The 27,375-nt window shown below is 41.3% G+C and overlaps 1 protein-coding gene across 1 annotated transcript in view; it reads left to right on the forward strand.

The window, feature by feature from the left end:
- LOC148535285 (ubiquitin-conjugating enzyme E2 E2) overlaps positions 1-19,801 on the forward strand; it is a 317,853-nt gene extending 298,052 nt beyond the window's left edge. Inside the window, exon 6 of the mRNA XM_088463465.1 lies at positions 19,118-19,801. Within this exon, the coding sequence (XP_088319591.1) occupies positions 19,118-19,215 (98 nt within the window). The 3' untranslated portion in view covers positions 19,216-19,801. The remainder of the gene's footprint in view (positions 1-19,117) is intronic.
- Positions 19,802-27,375: the final 7,574 nt, after the last annotated feature.

Raw genomic sequence — 27,375 nt, forward strand, 5'->3', positions numbered from 1 at the left:
GCAGTGTCATGTAAACCAAGGGAGTGAAGGATTTGCAGCAGGAGAGGATGGTCAACAGTGTTGAAGGCAGCAGAGAGGTCAAGGAGAATAAGCAGAGAGTAGTGGCCCTTGGATTTGGCAGCAAGGAGGTCATTGCTGACTTTTGTGAGGGCATTTTCAGTGGAGTGCAGAGAACAGAAGCCAGACTGAAAAGGATCAAGGAGGGAGTGGGAGGAAAGAAAGGTGGTAAGGCATTTGTAAACAACACGCTCAAGGAGCTTGGAGGCAAAAGGGAGGAGAGAGATGGGACGGTTGGAGAGAGTGTTGGGATCAAGGGTAGGTTTTTTAAGAATGGGGAGACTATCGCATGTTTGAATGCAGAAGGGACAGTGCCAGATGAGAGGGAGAGATTGAGCAGGTGGGCAAGATGGGAACAGGCACAAGGAGAGAGGTAGCAGAGGAGATGTGAAGGGATAGGGTCCAGGGGGGAGGTAGTAAGATGGGAGGACCGGATGAGAGTTATGACTTCCTCCCCAGATACAGGAGAGAAGGATGTCGATGAAATGGATGGAGATGCGTGATCAGGGAAAGAAGGTGTAGAGCAGGGGGTCTGGTTGGATGTGATATCCTAACGTATGGAATCGATTTTGGATGTAAAGTAGGTAGCAAAGTCAATGGCAGTGAGTGAGGAGGGGAGGAGGTGGACAGAGGAGGCAGTTGAAGGTGGTGAAGAGACGCTGGGGATTTGAGGACTGGGAGGATGTGCGGTTCTTGAAATAGGACTGTTTAGATAGGGAAATGGCAACACTGTAGGATGAGAGCATAAATTTGAAGTGGAGAAAATCTGCCTTAGAGCGTGATCTTCTCCACTGTCGCTCAGCGGTTCTTGAGCACTTTTGCAGATATCAGGTGCATTTGGAATGCCAGGGTTGTAGTGTGGATCTGCGAGGGTGAGTAGTGATTGCCGGCGCAACAGAGTCCAGAGCAGAAGTAAGGGTGGCATTGTATAGGGAAGCAGCTTGTTCAGGGTAGGAGAGAGAGGGGATAGGGCAGAGGAGCGAGTCAAGCAGGGAAAATAAAGAAACGGCATTGATAGCCTCAATGTTACGCTTAGTGATGGTGGCCTTTGGAGGTAGAGGAGAGGAGGGGGAGAGAGAGGTTAAAAGAGAAGATGATGATCAGAGAGGGGGAATAGGGAGTTGGAATAATTAGAAATATTACAGCGGTGAGTGAAGACTAGATCAAGTGAGTGCCCACTCACATGTGAGGGTGAGGAGGTCCATTGGGAGAGACCAAATGAAGATGTGAGAGTAAAGAGTTTGGAGGCAGAGGATTCTGTGGGGATATCAATTGGAATATTTAAGTCACCAAGGATAATGGAGGGGAGGTCAGAGGAGAGAAAGTGAGGGAGCCAGGAAGCAAAGTTGTCTAGGAACTTAGAGGGAGGGCCAGGGGGACGGTAAATCACAGCTACTCGCAGGTATACTGGTTGGAAGAGGCGTATAGCATGAACCTCAAATGTAGAGAATGTAAGGGATTGTTCAGAGGGTAGGAGTAACCTGGGGATAGAAGGACCCCCACACCACCACCATGGCGACCCCCGGGCCGAGGGGTGTGAGAGAAGGTGAGGCCCCCAGAAGAGAGAGCTGCAGGGGAAGTGGTGTCAGAGGGTGAAATCCAGGTTTCAGTAATGGCTAGGAGATGAAAGTTTTTGGAAATGAAAAGGTCATGGATGGGAACCAGTTTATTACAGCCTGATCTGGCATTCCAGAGGGCACAAGATAGAGGGACAGTGTTTATGGGAGAGATGTGAATGAGATTCTCAGGGTTGCTGTGACGAGAAGGTGAGATTAATTTGGGTGACCGAGATGAATGTAGTGGAGAGATTGTGCAGGCACCAGTGTTGGGAAGGGAACCTGAAGGTGGCGGGCATGGAGAGAGTTTAATGAGATGTGGGTGGGATGGCATGGAGAGGATGTTTGGAGGAAGGATTAGCGGTGGGGTAGTAGGACCCAGTTGGGGTAGAAGAAAACAAATATGGAGTAATGGGAGAGGAGAGGGAGGAAGGCAGACAGAGGAGGGGAGATGAAGGAGGAGGTGGAGGAGATAAGAGGGAAATGATAAAGGTTGAAGGAGGGGGCAAAGCAGTGGATCAGGTAGATACTGAGTGGAGGAGGAATTGGATGAAAACATGGTCATGGTGTGGCTGGGTAGAGTTTGGGGAGGACATCTAGATGTAGGAATAGAGTATGAATGTAAGAGAAAGTGCAGGAGATTTGCAGAGAAGCAAGTAAAAGTACAGTGGAAGAAGGTGTATCTGTGTAATGATAAAAGGTTATAATTGAGTGAAGGAAAAATTGAGATTTAGTGGGGAAGAAATTGAATATTGAAGTAAACTGTGTTAGAAGACAGATGACAGGCTTGGCAAATAATTAAGGTAGAGAGAAACGGAAATTGGCACAGATACAGTACATTATGCGAAATCAGAGAGTCAGCCCAAATATTAGCAAGTAAGGTGTTAAGTTCTTAGAGAGAGCAAACAGAGGGCCTGATTCAGACCCGGTCGCAAGTGCTGTGCGCTCGCAACCGGGTCGATGGTGGGCCAGTGCGCATGTGCACGACGGAGCCGGCTCTGTCGTGCGCATGCGCGGGACCCGGATAGCGAAGGGCAAACTGTCGCTCCGGCTCTCGTACCAAAGGGGGCATGCTGTCGATGTTGAGTGACAGCATGCCCCCTTTGGTGGGCGGGCCGGGGGAGTGGCTGCCCAAACGGAGGCATTCCCATGTGAACGCCTCCGTTTGGGGGCGGCCCCACTGACATCATGAGTGATGTCAGTGGGAGAGATTTCGGCTCTGTTAGAGCCATAATCTCTCTAAGGCTTGCGGCAACGAGACCCTACCAGAAGGGTCTCGTTGCAAGCCCGATGGTCGCGATGGTCTTGACCATCGCGGCCATCTTCCTGGCCGCTCGCTATAGCTGTGGGTGGTCACCCACAGCTATGCGAGCGGCCAGGAGGCCGTTAAAAAAAAAAAAAAGAACGGCCCTGATTCAGAGCGAGCGCTCTGTCAGAGCGTCTGGCTCTGAATCAGGGCCAGAGTTCAGTGATTAATGTCAAGGTTAAGCAGACAGCAGTTGCTTGTAGAGAAGAGATTGTGAATTTACATATCTTGTTTAGTCTTCGTCCAGATGTTCAGGTTTATGGATGGTTTGAGGTTAGAGTGGTCTCCTTCTGTTTGACTTCGGTTTAACGCCGGTCTAACGCCAAAGTGTGGTTAAAGTGCACTTCTAAAATTATGCACTTATTAATATTATGCACCAGCAACCCACAGCCTGCAGCCTCCCAATGGAAGTTAAATAGTGACTGCTGACATGTGTATGCAATGATTGCAATCAACCCCCAATACCCTCCCACTAAAATGGCAAGTAATAAAATTCCTAACACAAACAAACAATGAATACCACAAAGCTAAGAGGAACTTGGGCCCTGATTCAGACCCACTCGCAAGCGGCTGTCCGCTCGCAAGTGGGTCGATGGTCTGCACTGAGCATGCGCACGACGGAGGGAGCTCTGTCGTGCGCATGCGCCAGACGCGACGAGCGAAGGAAAGTCCTTCGCTCGTTGTGTCTGATCAAAGGGGGCGTGCTGTCGATGTTGATTGACAGCACGCCCCCTTTGGTGGGCGTGCCGGGGGCGTGCCTCCCTGACGAGGGCGTTCCCAAGGGAACGCCTACCCTCAAAAGCCGGCCCACTGACATCACTAGTGATGTCAGTGGGAGTGATTTTGGCTCTGATAGAGCCAAAATCACTCCGGGCCTTGCGGTTGAAAACCTCAACCGCAGGCTCCGGCTCGCAGTTTCGATGGTCGCGATGGTCACAACCATCGCGGCCATCAAACTGCACGCTCGTATAGGCTGTGGGTGGTGACCCACAGCTATACGAGCGTCCAAGAGGACGCTCCATAGTTATGGAGGACGGTCCTCATTCAGAGCGTGCGCTCTGCTCAGAGCGTACGCCTCTGAATGAGGGCCTTGGTCTAGTTAGCAATACACTGTGCAGATAGTTTAGAAAGAGACATACTGCAGCAGTGATGGAATTTAGATCTACCTAGTAATCAGTAGATAACTGCAAACATCAGAATATACTTCCAGCAATATTTGGTTTTAGATATACCTAGTAATAAGTAGATAACTGCAAACATCAGAATATACTTCCAGCAATGTTTGGTTTTAGATATACCTGCAGATAGAGGATAAAGGTGGGATCAGTTCACATTCGATAACAGCAGAAGATAAAATCTAATTAACTCCGGTCTAACTCCAAAGTATGGTTAAAGTGCACTTCTAAAATTATGCACTTATTAATATTATGCACCAGCAGCCCACGGCCTGCAGCCGCCCAATGGAAGTTAAATAGTGACGTTTATTATGTTCCACTAACATACATCTCTCCTTACCCAAAATCTGAGATCCAAATAATTATAGGTTACAGTCCTAGGACCTTATTTTCACTACAAAGGGAGGAGGCACCAGTCTGGATAGGTGCAATTAAATTATATGGGCAGAGCTAAGATTACTAGAAATATATATAAGAAATATATATACTAAGTGTTTAAGAAGAGATCAAGTGGGGATGGAGGTGGCGCTAATTTACATAGACTAAAAAGATTAAAATGAATCGGAAATGAAAGAAAGGAAATAATTTATGCATCATATTATTTCAGTGGTGACAGGTCATCTTTAAATTTAAAATTGTGTATAGTATTAGTAGACTTGGCTACAGAAGAGTTCTAAGGGTTAACTGTCTGTATGACAGATATTTTCAAATAGAAGGGACAATAATTAAAATAACACTGCTCCTGCATAATAATGTTGTCTAAAGATTAACTGGACAGCGTGAACACTGAATAACTTGTCTCCCTGGATATGTACATACCTAATTATATTGAAGTAATATGATATAATGCTCTCAAGAGATATGTATTAAATATGCTTTCATTGTTATCTTTGGGAACTCTCTAATGTGGCCTTGGATAGAAGACATTTTGACAGTTTATTCATATAAAGGATTTGAAGGACTCTCCTAAATGAATTTCATGACATGTTTATTTGCCTCATGCTCTTGCGCTTGAACACAATACCAATCAGATGGGGTTTAGACATTAGATCCAAGCATAAATGACATGAACACAATGACCCTTTACAGATAGTGGAGCTGTGGAACATTGTACTGAGACAGTGCTATTATCATATGAATACTGCCCTTCTTTATCTGATCTAATAGCTTTTTCTCTCATTTATATGGACGTCTAAGCGAAGCGGATGTTTTTGTTTTTGCTGCATGCAGAACGTGGTGCTCCCCATTTTCCAAACCGATTATAAATAGACAAATAAGTGTTTTCTGTTCAACTTGGGAATGTGTCCAATAAGACAACAAAAGTGTATTGCAGTGGCTGCAAACATAAATGTTCATTATAGAATATGTTTAGGTACAGCTGGATTGTATCAGTGAAACTTTACAATAATATTGGAAAAGCTGATTTCTAATGTTGTACTAGTCTTAAGGAGTGGTGTTATACATAAATCAATGTTGCGTTTATCTGCGTTAAACTGTTCCCATAGTGACAGCTTGCAGTGAAGAGAGAAACTGTTGAATATAATGCATGCTACCGAAATCCACGCAGCACCAAGATATTGCTAAAGACAGTGTTAGGCCATCCTCTAACAATTTCCCCTTCAAATACAACACTCCATCACTGTTAGGTTCATGTAGTTCCCCCTTCAAACAGAGCCCCATAAGTAGGACTTGCATCCTGATTTTCCCTACAGTTCGGACAAAATGAAAATTGCGTAATACAGTTCCACCACAGTTTAGACAGTTGACAGTGCCTCTCTGTTACCAGAATACCATTCCCACTATCTCCTACATCATAGTAATTCACTCTCCAGATTACAGCAATATCACAACCACCCACACACACACTACAGCAATACCACCTTCCACCACACTACATTAAAGCACCAACATCTCCACACTGCAGAAGTACCACCCCTCTCCCAAATTACAGCAATACCTCCCAATATTACAGCATGTCCCCCACATATTACAGCCCCCCACATTATAGCCATACTCTCAAACCTCCATACCACAACACTACCCCCCCACAACAGCAATAGAAATAATTCCCTCACACTACAGAAACACCACTATATTTATTCCCCCCCTCCCATACACACACGCACACCACCCACACTATGGCAATATCACAACCACCACCTCCCTCCCCCTCACACTTCAGCAGTACCACCACCACACTACTGCAATATTACCACCAGATTCCTACACTACAGCAAAAACACCACCACCATCCCACACTCCAGCAATACCCCTCACACATACACATTATAATAATAACAATCAACCCCCAGATACTACAGCAATACCACCACCCCCACAATACAGCATTACCACCACCTATGCTTCATGGGAATAATGTAGCATATAAATCATGCTTGCCTACAATCCCAGAATGGCCTGGAGGCTCACAAAAATTGGGTGGCACTCCCGGCCACCCAGAAACATGGACAAGTCTCCCTGATCCTTGCCACAATTCGCTTTGAATCGCATAATTGTGGCTCCACCCCCTTTTCCTCCATGCCGGTAATCTTGGCATTGCAAAGTGGGGAGCTACGGTAGTGCAATCACCTCGTCATGCCCCCAAACCCACCCTCCTTAGCCTAGTCCCACCCCCCACAGTGTCGGCCTGGCTTCCTATTTCCGGAGGATGTAGCCAGAAGGTCAGCAAGTGTGGTCTACATGAAGTTACAGGCACTTCCAAGAGGCCAAACGCAGATGTGGACCAGTATCCTGTGAAGAAGTTGCCATGGGCAACTGAAATTTTAAAATGTGGCTTCTATCTCTGATAGTAGGTATCCGGATTTATAGATCAACCATTTCTAGATAGACATTCACATGCCAAAGGGTAAGACTGTGGAAGGGGATGGTTAAGGTTATGCACTTGGGGGAGGGTTAGCGATAGGCAATAGGGGGAGGATTAGGGTTAGACACTAGGGGGAGGGTTAGGGTGAAGATTAGTTTTAAATGACTAAAAAAAAGTATTGCCAATTTGTGTGTCGACCATTTGGCCCTGTCAACCTTTTGCACCATTGGAACCTGTCGACCATTTGTCTGCCTACCATCTGTTGCCGATCTGTTGATCATCTATACCACCCCCCTGATCGTACTCCACTGGCAGGATGGCATAAGCATAGAACTCTCATAGATAGGAGTCCTGTGCCCTGTGCAGTTGAGACTCAAGAACACCTGTATAGGTGTTTAATATAATATCCTGAACCTGGAAGGCTGGCAGGTGGAGCTGGCTGATTACATGTGATATGGCAGGGGATTAAGGCCCAGCCTTTGTGTCTTTCTGGAGGCAAATACATTGGGCATCTATCTCAGGTGACACAGTAGATCTCTGATAACACAGAAATGATACAACTGAGCTCTTTATAAATATTTAGAAAAAAACTGAAGATAAACCTTCAATAGTTAGGTCCAGACTAGTGTCCCTCTAACTTTGGATCCTGCCATGGTGGTGTTGAAATGATTAAGGCAGTGCCTCTATTGAAGATGAAGCAGGGACAGGTGGAGGCAGTAATGGCCTCTGATGGGTCTGGAAAATTATAATAGCAGTAGGAGGAAGCTGGTATTATATGGGTAAGTCAGGAATATAGGATAGCCTGTGCAGCGGGTGAGAGAAGAGGGAGCTAAATAGCAGGAAGGATCATCTCTAGCTTAACCACGGTGCACATGTATCTAAGTGGCAGCTACCAGAAAGCAATCCAATGTTGGTGTCAGCCATGAATAGGCCAGGATGGGCCCCCATTGGCTAAGGGAAACCAGGTGGTGGGGCTCTCTTTTAAATATAGTATGTATAAAATAGAAAAGCTGTCCTGTGACGGTCAGCCTAACTCCCGATAATAACTTTTTGCCAAATACAACACTTCAGGCCAAATGTAATAGGGTGAGAGATTAGAAAATGTGAGAATTTAGCAGTAAACTCTCATACTTTTTAAACTCTGCCAATATAATAGTCTGAGAACATGCAAACTCACAGGTTTTTAGACTAAAAAAAACTCACGATTTAAACTCTCATCCAGATATTTTCCCATTTTGAAGATAAAACTCGACCAATGTTTACTGCTAAACTCTCAAATTTTTAAACTCTCACCCTATTACATTTGGCCCGGCATGTGTGTTGTTAATGTACCCTTTTCCTGTCAACACTGGCTCTTAGCACTGTAGGCCCACCTGAACGTGAGCTAATTTTTCTGTGGGAAGTAGTCTACAGGCAGGAGTTTTTGTGTTCACGGACTCAGCTCATCTGACCTGTTTTGAGGCCAATAAAAGGTATAGTTTTCAAATGTTACTGCAAATTTTTGACACAATAGACTGGTGCTTTTTTTTTTTTTCTTTCAACAAAAGAACATGTTAGGTTATTGGACAATGTCTACATGTAGGTTTCATGTTTTTCTGTTTGTGAATATGTTCTAGATTTTCTTTGATATTCATAAATCCACCCTGACCAGAAATTATTAAAATAATGTTCCCTTTCCTAATCCTCATTTTGTAATCCCACTTCCTTTATTCACCTTTTTTTTTATTTCATAGTAGAACATGTAATAATAACTAAATGAATTTGTGTGTCAGAACAAATCCTAATGTAGTAATGATCAGATAATATTCTATCCAGTTTAATACAATTATGGAAAAATATTTTTTAATTAGCATAAGAGGCTTTTACCATGCAATCTCAGACACTTTTCTGAGGCCTGACAAACATGGAACAGACAAGCAGAGCTCTTAAATAGTTTTTAAGTATTTGCTGTAAGTCAATTGTGCCTAAGGGTAAAATACACATTAACGAGCTGGCGTGATTAAATATTAATTGAATTTATATAGCCAAACCTCTGTGCATCTTGGGTTAAAACATTCAATGTCTAGCCCAAATGGCCAATAGATTTGTATGTAATCGCTTTACAGATCTACAGAAAATATTGTCTTAACTAAAAAAAATAAGAGACAAGAGGACAGTTTAGATCAAGTACAAGATGGAAGGACATTTGTATAAAACAGTAGAAAAAGGTAAAATGTTACTTTCTGAAACTATTGTGCTCAGTTGTTTTCTATTTATTTACAAACCTGTCATATAACCGTGTATGCTGCCTGTATAGTACAAGGGCGCTAGACACCATACCTGCTGTCAGCTCTCTGCAGCTGCAAGTCGCACACAGGTAAAAGATGGTGCAGGCGTGAGCCACAGAGCAAGGAGGCAAAGATTCCACCCCACAGCAGCGTGCCGCCAGCGTTTCATTGCCAAGAGACAATTGGGGATAGATAGATAGGTAGATAGGTAGGTACTTTACAATGTCTAATTTATCCTCAGGAAAGAGTGCATACAAATAATGTTTATATATAGTTTAGGTACTACTGGAGTCATATTTGAAAACCAAATGTAATCAGGTGTGAAGTGCACATGCCCAGGGATATTAATTATATATATATATATATATATATATATATATATACACATATATATATATATATATATAATATCTCACACTGGGTTTGTCAATGCTATCAGTGAAAGTCATATGCTGCAAATATGTTTAAGATTGCAAAGGGTTGGATAGATAAACATTTCACATATGTCACTTCACTTTATTTGTTTCATTGCCATTGTCGTTTTCTTTGTCATCTGAATTATATAGACCTATATAACTAAACTTAGGACATAGTTAGAAACAGTGTGTCTGTTTTTGGAATTTAATGTTACAGCTCACAGTTGTACAAAAATCAAAAAAGGGTGATAAAAATATAGTCTAAAATGTAAATCTTAAATTTAATGTTTTTGTTCTAAAATTGACCTGAACAAATTTGTTTATTGTTTATTAAACTATTTGTGACTATCATCGTTAATTAATAATTATGAAAGAAACAGAAGTCAGGTGATCTATAGCTGTTTTCACCTTGAAGAGAGCCCAATCAGATAACAATAAAATTATTACAGTAAATATTTGTTGATAAATAATTTTAAAAGCTGTTTTAATTAAGGATGTGCAGGCTCGGATAGGTTCGAGTTTGCACGCTGAGTTCGTATTTTTCCCTCCAAAAAAACGGAACTCAGGACGAGGCAAAACGTCATCTCGCATGGACAAACATCATCATTCCTGGACAAAAGTCCAGGAATGATGATGTTTGTCCATGCAAGATTCCGTTTTTTTGGAGGGAAAAATCCGAACTCAGCGTGCAAACTCGAACCTATCCGAGCCTGCACATCCCTAGTTTTAATGCTTCTGCTTTGTGTGCAAGTTGGAGGATTCAACAGAAGTTGGTTTGGCTCAACAGCAGTACAAAACCTTATTCCAAAGTGACTGAATTCAATTGAATTAATCATCACAGTTTTGTGTTAACCTACACACATCTAGGTAGATATATTTTGAGCAAATTGATTTTAAAAACTGCTTAATAGGCTGAATCCAAACATAATTACAGTATGAGTGCGAACACATGGTATAAATGTAATAATGCTAACTCTCATTGTAAACGCTCTTCATGTTATCTGAAAGCAAGCAATGGAGATATTAATTTGTCTGAGAAATACATTTAATATATGTGTATATTTATTTACTGATAAATTACTACAAAATAGGTAATTGTTCTCTGTGCTTTATGCAATTTAAGTTATGCAAGCACAGCTCAATCGCAATTTGCAAAATGATTTGTAAAGTATAACAAGTGAATTTCATTCCTGTCAGACCTACAGGGAAAAAACACGTCTTGTGTATACTTCCCAAGGATGGTTGTTTGCGCAACAGTTTAACAACTCTTTATAGCATCTGCCAGAGCCGTCACTAGACTTTTTGGTGCCCTGTGCCAGAAAGAGCATTGGCGCCACCACCCCCCACCCCATATTTCAAATAGGGACATAACGCACCCAAAAAAGGGGAAGGGCCAGCGAAGAGATAGGGGAGGCCAGGAAATGCAATAAGGGGAAGCTACAAGTGAGAGTGATAATAAACAGAAAATTGAGAGGCCTGAATAGCGCCCCTTGTCCTGCGGTGCCCTGTGCCATGGCACAGGCCGCACTACCCGAGTTACGCCCTGGCATCTGTCTCTCCTTAAACTCTGTCCACTTTCTGTCTTACTGAACACTGGGACCGACTTTCATTTGAACAACACAAGTTAAAACATAAGATTTCTGTTGCAATCTTGCAAAAATATTCTTATGATGCTTTGCGAAAACTGAATGCCCCCAAACACAGGTCATATCATTAGAGGCTTCAATTTTTAGAAATGTTTTCACTTAAGGGTATGATGCCTTTCTACCCAACATATTTATGATAAATTCCATAACTCCAAATTCCAAGCAAAGTTTTGCTTAGAGTATAGTTGCATGTCATTGATTGCATTCATTCACAGTGCTGAGAATTCAAAAAGAGCCCCCATCCCCCCCCACCGGTGTGTAAATTAATTATTAGAATAATCCGCATTCTAAATGTAAATGTAAATTCCCCCATCCAGCAGGAGACTCTAGGTTTTTTTTCTTCTGACTTCCAGTCATAACATAACAAGTATGTCACTAGTCTGAGATTGGTGAAATTCATTTCTGTTGTACTTGCAAACACACAAGCATACCTCCCAAATCGGTAAACCTATAGAAAGGGGTGTGGACAGGCTATGATAGGGGTCTTGATTGAGGCTTGCTCACACCCCTGGGATGTGTCTACCAGTTCTAAAGTAATATTCGGACCCTAAATCCTCTCCTTTTCCATCAAAAGACACAATTGCCACATATGTCACAAGCAGATGTGCACAGTAGTCATTCAGAGCAGCATGCTTCCCATAGGGACAGTGGAACACATTCCTCAAATTGGGACTGCCCATCCTAAATCAGGACAGTTGGGATATAAGTTCATAAGGATAAAATACAGTTTGAGTATTTAAGGCTGGAGAGACTAATAAAGATAGCACATGGGTAGCAAATTTTAAGAATCAGGATTGCACACACTTTGCTGAGTGTTAGCACTCAAAAGGATTGTAGTACACACAGGACATCCTACTAGTTAAAAGTTTTGCACACAGATAGCCAGGTCAGGATCAAGGTAACTTGTTTCCTTCCATAAGCCAAAAACATACTGATAGGTTATAGACAAAAAAGAAACTGTCAATCACTGATCTGGCCCAGACTACTGGTTTTAAAAGCCAAACAAAGGTGCAGTGAGTTACTGGATTAATATATTAACTATTCAAACACACAGCAACACCCCTGGTGGGAGTATGGTGCTGTACCAACAAAGTCTATTGTCCACAAAGTCCCCGACTTCAAGTACTGACAGACATGTTTAGTTAAAGTGGCTATAAAACTTTTTTTAATTGTAAATGGTACACTTTTATATTTTATTTTACAAAACCAGGGGAATAACAACAAAAAGATTTAAATCCAATTTGCAGAATTAGAGGAAATGTATTGTACAGATGGCCATTATTGCTTAAAAGGGACAATTACAGGGCACACACTTTCAGGGGACAAATCTTTAAAACTCAGAACTGTTCCTGAAAATTAGGGACAGTTGGCAAATTTGCAGTTCTAGCTCATCATTATATGCAGGAGTTTATGTACTATCAGCCCTGTGCTTCTACAGGTGGGTGCACACTATACAGATATATCTGCAGATGATGGTCGTTCATACACACTGAACAGCCATCATCTGTGTCTGGCCGCGGGTCCCGAGGGGCGGGGCGCGGCTGTCACAAGGAGGCGGCGGGACACTCCCCCGATCCGCCATCGAGTCCCGAGGGCACAAGCAGATGATGGCTGTTCAGTGTGTATGAACGACCATCATCTGCAGATATATCTGCAGATCACTCAATCTGCATATATATCTGTCAGGTGTGTACCTACCTTAAGGCATACAATGATTACTTGGTTACAGAAATAATTAATAGTACATTTACCATATAATTCAAATATATTTTTCTTTGTGTCTAGTTTTGTTCACTGCATTTTAACATCTGATATCTACAAAAACTGGCCACATACTGTGGCTTGTATTGAAATATTTAATAACTACTCTGCAATAAAATAATTTTAAAATGATGACTGTATTGATCTAAAGATTGATATGTCAGACTTAACCTAACAGTGATTAATCAGTTGGTTCTTGGTAGATGCCCTGCAGGGCAACATTAATGCAGCTAATATGTGACTTATGTCTCTTGCATTGTAGATCTGATTATAAATTAGTTTCAGTGTACTATATGGTTATCAATTATTTAAATATCCTAGTTTTATGGCATAAACCAACATGCACTTTGTTCTACCTCATTAGTAACATATGATAGGTTTTAGTAATTAATGAATATAAATAGTCTAAATCCTCTGTGTACTGTACTTTACTGTCATGGTTAACAAAAATGGGAATGTAACATTCCTCCTCAGAATATATCCAAACATTCACAAATTACAGAATTAGAGGCAATATTTGTTACTATCACACGGGTGTTTCAGTTATTTGAGCTATTAGGGCTATTACCCACTGGGGTTACGTTTGTAAGAGAAGTCTGTTATAGAGGGAATGCTTTGTTACAAATCTATCAAATCATAATCAAAGTATTTTGATTTAACCCCAGGGAAGCTTTAGTGTTTTTTAGTCATTGAGGGTATATGAACTGTCAGTGCTGTAGTCATTGATTACATTAGAACTTAATGTGTACAGAATAGGATGCATGTTCAGTGTTCTAAGCTTGTTTGTGTTGATTGGGAATACTAGAACTTTGTTTACCTTCATTCTAAGATACATTAACATATCAGAAACTCGTGTCTCAGACATTGGCTTTGTTTAAGATTTAATAAATTAAATCTGAAGATGACCTAACATATGCAGGAATGATGGATCATTTTGGTATGCTTTAAGGATCCACTCTGAATTATGAAAGTGATCAGTTTAGGCCACTTGGAACAGGAAATCTGGTTGGGCAATAATCTCCATCGATGTGTTTTGTTTCATCTGCTTTATATGTAGCATATCATAAATCAAACTGTCTAGCACATACATGTTTTAAGAATACAAGCACAGAATGTTATTTATGTATAAGATGACAAAAAATCACAATGCTTGTTGAATAAAAATGGTGATACATTGACAAACAGATAATACAAATGCTAAACTGTTTTCTTAAAATAAAACTGGAATTAACACAGAAATGGTAATCGCAAACTCACGTTATCTGCTGCCTATGGAAGGCTAAAAGGTATTCAGAATTATAAATTGGGAAAACTTAAACTCAAGAACTGACAAATTATAAAATAATTTCCTTTCTTTTAATCATTTTATTCTTTGCTCATACCCCTGTTTATTTGTGACATCAGACAAGAGCTGTGCTGGTACGCTAACCTCTGTCTGTTTTATTACCCTATACATAATGGATATAATATTAAGTCCACTACACAACTCATTGTTTTCCACACATGCATAGCAAATGTGAATATGTTGTATAGATTCCTTGTGAAGATACTTTATCTATGTTGCTTTCTTATGATGATATCTAATGAGGGGACACGTCATGTTTCACTGGTTACAAATCTATACAGATGTCTTCTTTTAATATGGATTATAGAGGGAATGCTTTGTTTCCTAGTTTAATGTTTATACCACTTTATAGTAAAGTATGATAATTAGCTTTGCACATGCCCAGTACACCAGCAGCACACAAGGGGCGTTCTAATGTAGGACAAACTCAGTAAGGACTTGTTTGCGTAATTGTGAATAGATACAGACAGGCACAGAGTTGTATTCCCCTGTAATAGTTGTATCATTTGTGAGAGTCTGAGGTCAGGTGCAAACATTGATTATGACTTACCAGCAATAGCTACATGGCTCTCATTGGCTGACTGTGTTCTCATCACCGTATAAAATATGAGCACGTTTTTTTCCTTTTTATTTGTACATAAGACAGAGAGTTATACCTGCTTTATAGAGAGGAGGCTTTGTTTATTTTATTTACACTTAATAACGATTTCAATAGTGATATAATAACAAATGCATCTTACGTTTTCCTGCCATAAACTGAACACACATACTACAAATGTAGCCCTGCATGCATCTTGGGATTTTTGCAGCTATGCATATGCACGTAGTTGCTTTTTTTTGTGAACGCAAACCGAACATCAGCCCTTTTAATGTGCTATGGTTTGGAATCTTAATACAAGAGGCACTGGATCTATTTATTTATTACCAGTTATTTATATAGCGCACACATATTCCGCAGCACTTTACAGAGAATATTTGGCCATTCACATAAGTCCCTGCCCCAGTGGAGCTTACAATCTATGTTCCCTATCACATGCTCACTAGGGTTCATTTTTGTTGGGAGCCAATTAACCTACCTGTATAGTTTTGGAGTGTGGGAGGAAACCGGAGTACCTGGAGGAAACCCACGCAAGCACAGGGAGAATATACAAGTTCCGCACAGGTAGAGCCATGGCGGAAATCGAACCCACAACCTCAGTGCTGTGAGGCCGTAATGCAAATTATTACACCATCTATAAAGAAGTGTCCCCATTCTCAGTGGGGGGACACTAAAACAGAATATACAAAGCAACTGTCACTTTCTTATCTATATGCTCATGTGTTATTATTGCTGTTAGAGCATTATTAGCATTGTGTGTGATGGTCTTTTTTCCCTAAAATGGAGCTGCATGCTTCAGAAGATGCCAAACTTTTGTTTTACTAACGCAGTGTTTCAGTTTTGAGAACCATCTCGGGACATAATTCTCTCCCTGAGCTTTGTGACACACAGTAAACCGCCAGGTGCGGAATAATATTTGTGTGCCTGCACCCGTTTTCTCAAGATGAGCCCAACCACTGTTGGATTTGGTGCAAACCCAGGAAAAAGGTGTTTAGGGATCTGATCCTCTACCAATAAGTGTGGACACTTAAGAATTTAATGGACAGCTATAGCAAACAAGAAAATACTTTAGGTCTACTCTCTTTAAATGAGGATCGTGTTTTTCCATTTGGGATTTGCTGTAATAGGCTTATTGTGATGCAGAGTATACAGGGTATATTTCTTGGCTGGAGAAATATTCCATCTGGTTTAAATTTGTTACTTTCCCTTCAGCATATAATTGGAATTCCAGATTTCATACATCTGTTTTTTTATATAGAAAAGCTGTGCTCAAAATCAATAAGGTCATACAGCAAAATAACCTTTTATATAGCAAATAATTTGTACATTTTAAACTGATTCTTTTAAGAGGCTGTTTTGTGATTATTGTTCAAACATAAAGAAGTTGACGCCTATCAGGATGCAAATAAGATATCTGCTTTGGTCAGAGACCAACGGAAGGGAAGAAAAAAAAGGATTTGTTGCTGAGGGTAACAGAGCGCTACCCTTCTATTTACTGTAGCTCATCAGTATTACTTACATATATTAGGCCCAGTGGTGAATAAAAATGAGTACACTTTATATAAAATTGCTGGAACAATTGTGTTGTGCAAGGCTACCCAGTGGTGAATTAGAGCTACCTCTTAATAATTGCCACAACAGGACTGTGCTCTCAAATTGGGACAGCTGAAAGGCATGTAGTCAGTGATGCAAGTAGTGTGGTACGGGCCAGTACGGTGTACCATTAAGAAATTGGTAGCCAGTTTGCCGTATCTGCACCTACCACCATACTGCCGCCATTAGCTGTGCCACCAAGCGCTCGGAGTGATTGGGGCCACAAGAGCAGCCCAGTAGCTCCTGAGCACTGGCATGCCCACAGTGTGCCAAGAAACAGGGATCTGGCAAGCAGACTTGCCCTGTGATTCGTGGTCATGTCCATTTTTCTGTGTGCATGCTACAGTACTTGTTCCACTGTATGTAGTATGTTGCACCACTAAATGTATGTTGCCAACCTCTGGCCATATATAACTAATGTATGTAACCACATTTAAGGTACTGCCACAGATTTTGCCCCAGGAACTCTGTATCTGCTTTGTAGCCAAGTAGAACTTATGCTTTGGTATCTCTCATCATATGCTGCTGTTGCATTTTACAGTATGCTCCATTCTGCATCTGCCACAACAAGCTCAGCCTTAATGAGATCTCAGAAACCTACATAAGTATATAAGGGCTGCAGAAATACTAGAAGTTGCTTTAGCATTTTGAAGTCTGTCCCTGTGAAGAAGCCCTGTTTTGTATCCCTGGATCCCAGCTTGCTGCACCCCTGTTGCAGTCTCACTTCTTGTCTTTTTATTAGCCTGTGGCCTTGTAGCTTCTGATTTTGTATTAGTGTTTGACTTTTGTATTCTGCTTGTCATTTCCCATTGTTTGGCCTGTGTCTGCCTTGTTATCATTTTGTAGCAAGCTTCATTTTTGTTTTTGGTTACTCTGTCCCAGTCCTGCTACCCTTAGTTTGCCCTAGTTCCAGTATTCCCCCTACTATTCCATGTCCTGGCATCTTTTATCTACCTGAGATACCAGAAGAGAACGGTTTTACAGTAGCTCTGTGATTGGGTTACATTCCATCCTTGCATTATTCCTACCATAGTCTTGTATATTACTGTATTGATATCATGTTTATGTTTTTATTTGATTTGTAGTATTGACCCCCTGCCTGAATGGATACCAGTTTCAGTTTTACGTTTTGCTGTAATACTGCCTGCTCTGGACTCCTGATCCTGGCCCATCTGACCCTTGGTTACTATATCTGTCTTGTTATGCTCATAACTCATATTCCCTTTATATGGAATCTTCCAAGCTACCCATCCTATCTATTTATGTAGGTTCTTACTTTGGGATTCCCTGCTCCCCCAGTTACTGATCAGTTATCGCCTGTTTGTCATTACACCACCTCACCTTCAAAACCACACCATTACATTAACACTAAGGGGCCTATGTATCAAAGCTTGATGAGAGATACAATTGTGAGGGAGAAAGTATTAACCAATCAGCTCCTGTCATTTTTCAAACACTATAAAATGTAAGTTAGAAGCTGATTGGTTGGTGATTTATGTCTCACAATTTTATCTCATCAAGCTTTCATACATAGGCCCCTAAATCTCTATAACCAGGGCACTAGTTTCAGCCTGTCCATGCTATTCCTGCTTGATGTAATTAACTGTATTCTCCGTATACTGTAAAGTATCCCATGTACATCCCTCCATACAGTATCCTTTGTTTTCACATCTGCATTTGTTTTCTCTGCATTCCAGTGTTTGTATGTGTTTTCCCCTACTGTATGGAGCGGCACGTTGCCATGTAAATAATGACCATAACAATCGTTTTCAAAGTTGTTTGAAAAAAAAATATTGAAAACCCTTTCTGGTCATTATATGGCTAATTTGGTGCTTGGTGACACAGTAAAGGTTTTTGTTGTTGTTTTGTTTTCTTCTTCGTTGTCAGTGCTCACAAATTCCAAATGATCTTGTCACCATAATCCTTATTTTTAAGAGTGGTAAAATGTTATAATGTGACATGAATATTTTATTATGGCCAAGTTGAATATTACAGTATTTTCTGCGTTGAATTTTAACAATGTATAATTAAGACTATATTTAACCTATTAGCACACAATTTCTACTGTTTAGGCAAAATTGCTAATCACTTAAAGCAGCAATCCCACATAACTTGCTACATAAAGGTAAAAAACAGCTAAGAACCTTTTTAAACATGCATCTAATTTGTTTTTCTTACCCTAGCACAAATTATCTCTCTTTAAAAATGTCTCTGGAGGCTGCAATATGAGGGCCAGTTTCACACACACAGGTGTGTGTGTGTGTGTGTGTGTGTGTGTGTGTGTGTGTGTGTGTGTGTGTGTGTGTGTGTGTGTGTGTGTGTGTGTTTGGGTCTTACAGTACACAGGGGCCAGAGTGTAAGCCAAGGGAGAACTATACAGTATATAGCCTGCTGTAGTGATTTATATTAAATGGGGAAAAATGGGACTTGTTCATATAATGGTTGCTATGAATGATATAAAACTTTTGTGGGTTTGTTTCACTGTTTCTGGGTTAATAGAGTATGGGATAGAAGAGAGTGAACAGTTCATTTGTTTGTGATCTAATGACACCTGTGTCCTGTCTCTCTTGCAGCTGACCCTCTTGTCGGAAGTATCGCCACCCAGTACATGACAAACAGAGCAGAGCATGACAGAATGGCCAGACAGTGGACCAAGAGATACGCTACATAGGACTTATCACACTGGACCTGAGCAAGCACATTCACTAAGTGCATCAATAGCTCTTTTCTTGACTTTTTATTTTTACATTTTGTGACAAAATACTGTATGTCCTTTTTTTATTAAGACTTTGTTAACTTGAATTCCCCCCCCCCCCCCAAATATGTGGGGATTTTAGTTTTTGTGTAAGAATTGTTGAATATGTGTTAGGTTAGAGCTTTGTTTGAAAGCCTTGTATCAATATTTGTGTTTGATTTTTTTTTTAGGGCGATGGGAGTACTATAATTTAATTTTCAGTTGCCTCCTCTCTGTTTCCTTAGTGTTAGAGTTGATTTTTTTTCCCCCAAATATTTGATTTTTTTTGTACCTAAAGTCTTTCATGGTGGGTGCATGCTCCAGGGAACAATGTTTTATAAATAACATTAAAAGCAAGAATCACTGTGCATAACTAGACTCTTTCCCCCACTAAAGACTTTGTAAGTGAACAAATAGGGGTATTTTCAGCTATTTAAAATTGCTTGTAAATTACGTTAGCAGGATGTGGAACAGTTGATGTACACTTGTGTTATAAAGCACTCAATAAAAACACTGAAGATTATACATATTTCTTGCAAAGCAGCATTGAGCGCAACATACGGCTACAAACCCATGGATGCTTGCAAGTAGATGTGTTAAAGGGAAGCTGTTATGAAGAAACGTTATTTGTGTAGTGTACAGTAGTGTCATTCAGTATAATGAAAATAGTGCCAGTTTTATTTACAGTTATCATTTACTGGAATTGTAGCATATAGGGATCATATATATATATACACATTAAGATAGATATATATATATATATATATATATATATATATACACAGTGGCGTAACTATAAATTTTGCTCCCCACTGCCAAAAAAGTTTCTGCCGCCCTCCCCACCTATTGCCTGTCCATTTGAACGCTGTTGCATGGACGTGCATGAATTGGCCAGTGCAATGGCATACGCAGCTTGAGTACTCACTGCGTGCTACGAGGTTAGCAAAGTGAGGTAAGACCTACTGTTCATCTGCGTGAGGGACCGATGTTACTCGTTGTTCCCAATGTATATGCAGGACTGCAAAGTTATACGGATGTACGAATGCAGTAGTGGGAGGAAGTGGGCATTTCTATGTTGGCAGTGCGACGACATTGCGATAGCATTCATTAGCATATTTTCACAGCAAACCTACATGCGATTACGGAGCTGCGATCGCAATAGCGATTCTTGCTGAATCAGGCCCTGTATTTCATAATAAACATCAGACTGTGCTAGGAAAACAATAGCACAATCTGAAGCATAACACCATATATACAGACCAGCAGCATCTAAAATATACCAAAAAAGGGTATAGGTTCTCTCTTCACTAAATAATCAATACAGTACTGTAATCCCTTCCTAAGGGCATGCCAGGTGACATTGGTGATTTGTAGTGCAAATCAGCACTGCTTAAGCTGGGTCCACACTGGCAGATATATTGGCCGATCAATTGAAGGCCAATATATATGGTGCCCGTCGGCCAGTGTGTACCAGCGATATGTCTGTGAACGATGTCGCTCACAGACATATAGCGTCGGCTGTGCTGCACAACCGATGGCAGATATATCTGTCCATCGGGCAGTGTGTATGAGCGGTCTTCCGACCGCCCGTACACATGCAGCGGAGGCTGCGGGGAGGGAGGTGGGACACGCGGTCAGAAGCAGATGATGGTCATTCAGTGTATGAACGACCATCATCTGCAGTGTGTACTGTACCCACCTTAACACACACATTTGTAGTACAAATCACCATGTCACTTGGTATGCCCTTAGGAAGGGATTGATTACAAAACCAGGGAATAGGTTCCCTCTTCACTATATAATCAACACAGTACTGTATTGATTACTTAGGAAGAGAAGGAATAATAAAACAGGGTATAGTTTGATTCTCTCTTCACTAAGGGCAAGCTAACAGGTGACAAGGTGATTTGTAAATTGTATCACCGCCAGTGATTCACCGGCACCCGCATGACAGTGACTCAGGCAGCAGTGCAGGCACAGCAGTCAGTGTGGCTCTCCCCTCACTTCTTTGATGTCGACGCCGCCCCCAAGCCACCGTGAGGGCTGCAGTTGTGCCACTGTATGTATGTACGTGTGTGTGTATCTATATATATATATATATACATACACATACACACACACACAAACACACAGCAATTTTGGCCGGCATTCCATCTGGATAAAGTTGAAATGTGCGCCTGGTGCCTTCCTCAATTACCCTTCCCAAGCAAGGAAAGGGACAAAACCTATAGTGCAATAGGCGGCACTCATGGCGACTTCACAAAGAAGACAATACACTCGTAGATAAGTATATCAACGTTTCAGAACTCTATTCAATCCTGAGGAAAGAACCTTGAATAGAGTTCTGGAACATTGATATACTTACCTACGAGTGTATTGTCGTCTTTGTGAAATCGCCGTGAGTGCCGCCTATTGCGCTATATATATATATATATATATATGTATATACACATATACACAAACACAAAATAGGCTTAAATGAACTATCTACGATGCCTGAGTTGGTTTCAAAATATTGCAATCCTTTTTCAAGTTGGCCAACTCCGTAAAAGTCGTCCCTACACTGACCCATGAGAATTGCTCTGGGTCCATTGCCACCAGGTATCACACAGATGTTATACACAGCTCTGCTTTTTTCACAGTGTAATGGACGGTGGTCTCTAAACCCCTGCCCATTTTAGGAGTGGGAAAAATAAAAATCACACACTGCTTTACTGTAACATTATGCTGGGAGTACTGAGGTGGCAAACTATCAACTTCAGGCTTCCAGTTTTTTTTTGTTTTTTTTATCAATAGTTTTTATTGAATAATATAATAGAAAAAAACAAACAAATATAAATGGGGATACAGAAAGGAAAGAGAAAAAAAAAGGGAGAAAATCGGGATTACAAAAAGCACAGATGAGGGACCAATAGCCCGAAGTTACAGTACCTAATAATACAATAATCAAAATCTCAAAATGAACAGACAAAAATGAAAGTCACCGCATTGGAAATATGTCATGAGGACTCAGATGAAGGAGAACACAGAGCACTAAAATCTATAACATTACTTTGAATGGATGGGCGACCCTGGTCTTCTAAATATTCACTCCATCGTAGCCAGATCATATGAGGTGAAGATGCTGTCTCAAAAATTAAATGCTGTTAAATTTTATTTTTAATGGTCACTAGACATGGAATAGAGGCGGTCCTCCAAAGCTGGGCGATAGCCAACTTAGTAGCTACTAGGATATGGCCCATGAGGTATCTATCCCCTTTGGACAACTGACCCGGGTAGAAGTGAAACAAGGCAGTTAATGGGTCTACTGGGACAATCTCCCCAATCACTTTACTGATCATACTAAACACGTCAATCCAAAGTGGCTGAACACAAGGACAGGACCAAAATATATGGAAAGTATCCCCCACATTTTCACAATTCCTCCAGCAGAACTTAGAGACGGAGGGCCACATTTTGTGCTGTTTATCTGGAGTAAAATACACCCTATGAATCAGCTTAAAAAACATTTCTGTATGGTTTATACACTTGAAATTTTAAAACATGTGCGAAGTATAGTCTCCCACTCATCCTCCGACAGCGACCTAGAGAGATCACTTTCCCAACTAACTTGACACGCCAATTTCCCTTTTTTACGTTCCGATACTTGGAAACTATATCCTGATATACCTCCCCTATAATTAGGGGATTGTAAACGAGAAGTAATAAATGCCGGAAAAACTGATTTACTGAGTAGGACAGGCAAATGGCTTTGGAGCCAGTGCCTGAGTTGCAAGTATTTATCAAAATCATGCAAGGGACTTAAGTGTCTTGCTTGAAGGTGGGAAAATGAGGCTAATCCTTCAGTGAAGACATCACCTAGAGAGGTGAGACTGCCCTCAGACCATGAGACCAGATTCAAATCAGGAATTAAATTCACTATTGCCCTTAACGATAGAGCTGGAGAAGGCACAGGCTTCCAGTCTTGTTACTTACCCCAACCATCACAGTCTAGGAGATTTGGGATGAGCCTTAGCTGTTCTCTTGCTCCCCTTTTCCCCATAAAAGCACCAGCCGTGGGCTGACTAGCCTGAGGCAAGCTTTACCTCCAACTGATAGTCCCACCAAACAAAGTCCCCTTGTCAAAGAGGAAACCATCCCAGCCTGTATGTGGTTGCTGGGGTCAGCTGCATACGACATCTGTGAGCCCCATAGCATAAACTTGTAAGGACCTTCATGTACATAACATAACCAGCTTTTCTCCTCCTGATGCTTATTGAGGTTCCTTGAACTGATAAACCTGTGGCTGCTGTAGCACGCAATAAGCAGCCTACACTGTTAACTAAATATAGGCCGCCTTGTGGTTATTATGACAGCCTGACCTCTAGAGCAGTGTTTTCCATTTCCGGTCCTAACGCAGCCCAACAGCTCATGTTTTCAGGTTGTTTAATCACCGGTTTTACCTGCAGGATTTAAAACAGCAATAATATTAAATGCTAATATTAATATTAAAGTCTCCTAGTTTTGCATTCAATATTATTGCCATTTTAAATCCCACGTGGAAAGCCATTGAAAACCAATGGCTTTGAAAACCTGCTACGTAGTAAATACAGTCAGGTGCATAAATATTGGGACATTGACAGAATTTTCATATTTTGGCCTCTATTCACCACCACAATGGCTTTGAAATGAAACAAACAAGATGTGCTTTAACTGCAGACTTTCAGATTTAATTTGAGGGTAACTACATCCAAATCAGGTGAACGGTGTAGGAATTACAATGGTTTCTATATGTGCCTCCCACTTTTTAAGGGGCCAAAAGTAATGGGACTATCAACTCAAAAGCTATTTCATGGACAGGTGTGGGCTATTCCCTCATTATTTCATTATCAATTAAGCAGGTAAAAAGATCTGGAGTTGATTCTAGGTATGACATTTGCATTTGGAATCAGTTGCTGTCGACTCTCAATATGAGATCCAAAGAGCTGTCACTATCAGTGAAGCAAGCCATCATTAGGCTGAAAAATCAAAACAAGCCCATCAGAGAGATAGCAAAAACATTAGGTGTGGCCAAATCAACTGTTTGGAACATTCTTAAAAAGAAAGAACGCACCGGAGAGCTCAGCAACACCAAAAGACCCGGAAGACCACGGAAAACAACTGTGGTGGATGACAGAAGAATTATTTCCCTGGTGAAGAAAAACCCCTTCACAACAGTTGGCCAAATCAAGAACACTCTCCAGGAGGTAGGTGTATATGTGTAAAAGGCAACAATCAAGAGAACACTTCACAAGAGTGAATATAGAGGGTTCACCACAAGATGTAAACCATTGGTGAGCCTCAAAAACAGGAAGACCAGATTAGAGTTTGCCAAACAACATCTAAAAAAGCCATTACAGTTCTGGAACAACATCCTATGGACAGATGAGACAAAGATCAACTTGTACCAGAGTGATGGGAAGAGAAGAGTATGGAGAATCAAAGGAACTGCTCATGATCCAAAACATACCACCTCATCAGTGAAGCATGGTGGTGGTAGTGTCATGGCGTGGGCATGTATGGCTGCCAATGGAACTGGTTCCCTTGTATTTATTGATGATGTGACTGCTGACAAAAGCAGCAGAATGAATTCTGAAGTGTTTCGGGCAATATTATATGCTCACATTCAGTCAAATGCTTCAGAACTCATTGAACGGCGCTTCACAGTGCAGATGGACAATGACCCGAAGCATACTGCAAAAGCAACCAAAGAGTTTTTTAAGGCTAAAAAGTGGAATGTTATGCAATTGCCAAGTCAATCCCCTGACCTGAATCCGATTGAGCATGCATTTCACTTGATGAAGACAAAACTGAAGGGAAAATGCCCCAAGAACAAGCAGGAACTGAAGACATTTGCAGTAGAGGCCTGGCAGAGCATCACGAGGGATGAAACCCAGCGTCTGGTGATGTCTATGCGTTCCAGACTTCAGGCTGTAATTGCCTGCAAATGATTTGCAACAAAGTATTAAAAAGTGAAAGTTAGATTTAGGATTGTTTAGTTTGTCCCATTACTTTTGGCCCCTTAAAAAGTGGGAGGCACATATAGAAACCGTTGTAATTCTTACATCGTTCACCTGATTTCAATGTAATTACCTTCAAATTAAATCTGAAAGTCTGCAGTTAAAGCACATCTTGTTTGTTTCATTTCAAAGCCATTGTGGTGGTGAATAGAAGCCAAAATATGAAAATTCTGTCAATGTCCCAATATTTATGCACCTGACTATATATCCTTTAGCCTGCTTGGTTGGGTCAGTAATCCTACCTGTTTCCACAGACAGAAATCCTGAAAACATGTGTTGTTGGGGTGCGTAAGGACCAGATTTAGAAACACTGCGCTAGGGAGATCTTCCAAAAAATTGAGAAATTGCCTGCATCCCCACTTCTGCTGTATGGAGGCAACTACATTTACCACAGAAGTTTCACCCCTGGAAGGGGTATGTGATTAACAGTTACCTCAGCTCAGTCCATGTTGCTGATTCATTAATATAAACCAGAACATAAACTTAGTAATTTGATTCTCAAACCACAAGACTCATACAGTGCATACTTTTCATTCATCTGACATGCGTAGTACAATTCTGTGAAGGTTCCATCTGGTGGTAAATAATTGTATTGCAGGGAATTTAAATGCGAAGTTTAGACAAACACATGCATAATGAATAAGTTGAACCATGTTAAAGTTTAATGCTAGTTACATCTGTATGTCTACCACATTCTTCATCATCACCATCTACCAAAAAACATTTAAGGTGTTGTTTGATTAACCTTTAACTTGCTGCAGTTTGCACACAAACATAAGTAGATTGATAATTGTATAATTATGTTTTAATCAACATGATCTTTTCAGTACTAGTGATTCACATTCATTACACACACTTATTAAAGCCCATAAACAAGAAAAGACAGGGCTTCAGACACATTTGTTAAATAGTTTTTATTCTTCAGGGTTCATAGGCTCCACAGGGAGATCTTGGGGTGTAGGTGATGGAATTGAATTCTGGCACCAGGCAGTTAAAGCTTTCAGCTACCTGGATGCACTGGTCCACTCTCCCTATACCCCAAGCCAGAGGCTCCTGTGTTTCATTGGTGCCCGGCCAGAGTCGGGTCACCGTTACCCAGGGGGCTGCTTAGACAGCCCTTAAGCTTGTTATTTTAGGTTGCATTGTACCCAGTGCCATATTGTGTGTTATTTTACCCTGCAGAGATGACTGACAAGGGTAATGAACACATTTCTGCACCCATTCTGCAATGCAGATTATGTAATGCAGTTTTCAGTGAAGAGGATTTGGTTTGGGATGGGTTATGTGTGAGGTCTTATAACCCACCGGGTAGCTCAACCCCCCCACCCCCGACATTGGTGCAGGAGCCCCCTTGGGCGGTCTTTTCACAGATGCAGGCCGCCTAGCGGTTCTGGCTGCTCTTTCTCCTATGGGACTACCACAGCAGCCTGTAATTCCCTCACAAGGACTACCGCTAATCTTGCAGACCCCTGTGTCACAGAAGGCTGTCATTCCCACTCCGGGATTACCACAGGGTATACCTTCACCATGGGTGGATGTTTTCTCTACTTCAGTGCAGAGTCTTGCAGCTTCCTCTATGGCTCTTCAGACCATGTTGCAGAATGAGAGACCTGTACAGCCAGCTAATCGTCCTGTAGTGTCATCTCAATCCACTCAGCTATCAGAGTCTGAGATGTCATCTGATGATGGAGAAGATGGAGAAGTAGCTGGCTGCTGCCTGACAATCGCCAGGTAAGAGGTTTCAATCTCATAAATGTTTGGCCTCATGTTACTCATTTCCTGAGGCTCATTGTAAAAAGAGGGAATCACACCCCCTGCAGTGGATTCCCACGTTACAAGATTGATTAGAAGTGCAAAGTTACCTATGCCTTCCATTTCTTCCTTGAAGGATCCTACAGTTAGGAAAGTGGAAACTTGCCTGAAATCAATATACTCTCTTTCAGGAGAGGTTGCTCACCCATCCATCTCCTGGGTATCTAAGGCTATAGAGTGTTGGGCGGATGCACTTGAGGACTCCTTCTCCTCGGAAGCTCTGGAGAATCAGCTGTTGCTGGTTGGC

The sequence above is a fragment of the Taudactylus pleione genome, unplaced genomic scaffold (genome assembly GCF_031769625.1).
Source record: "Taudactylus pleione unplaced genomic scaffold, aTauple2 ptg000053l, whole genome shotgun sequence".
In the NCBI taxonomy this organism is placed as follows: domain Eukaryota; kingdom Metazoa; phylum Chordata; class Amphibia; order Anura; family Myobatrachidae; genus Taudactylus; species Taudactylus pleione.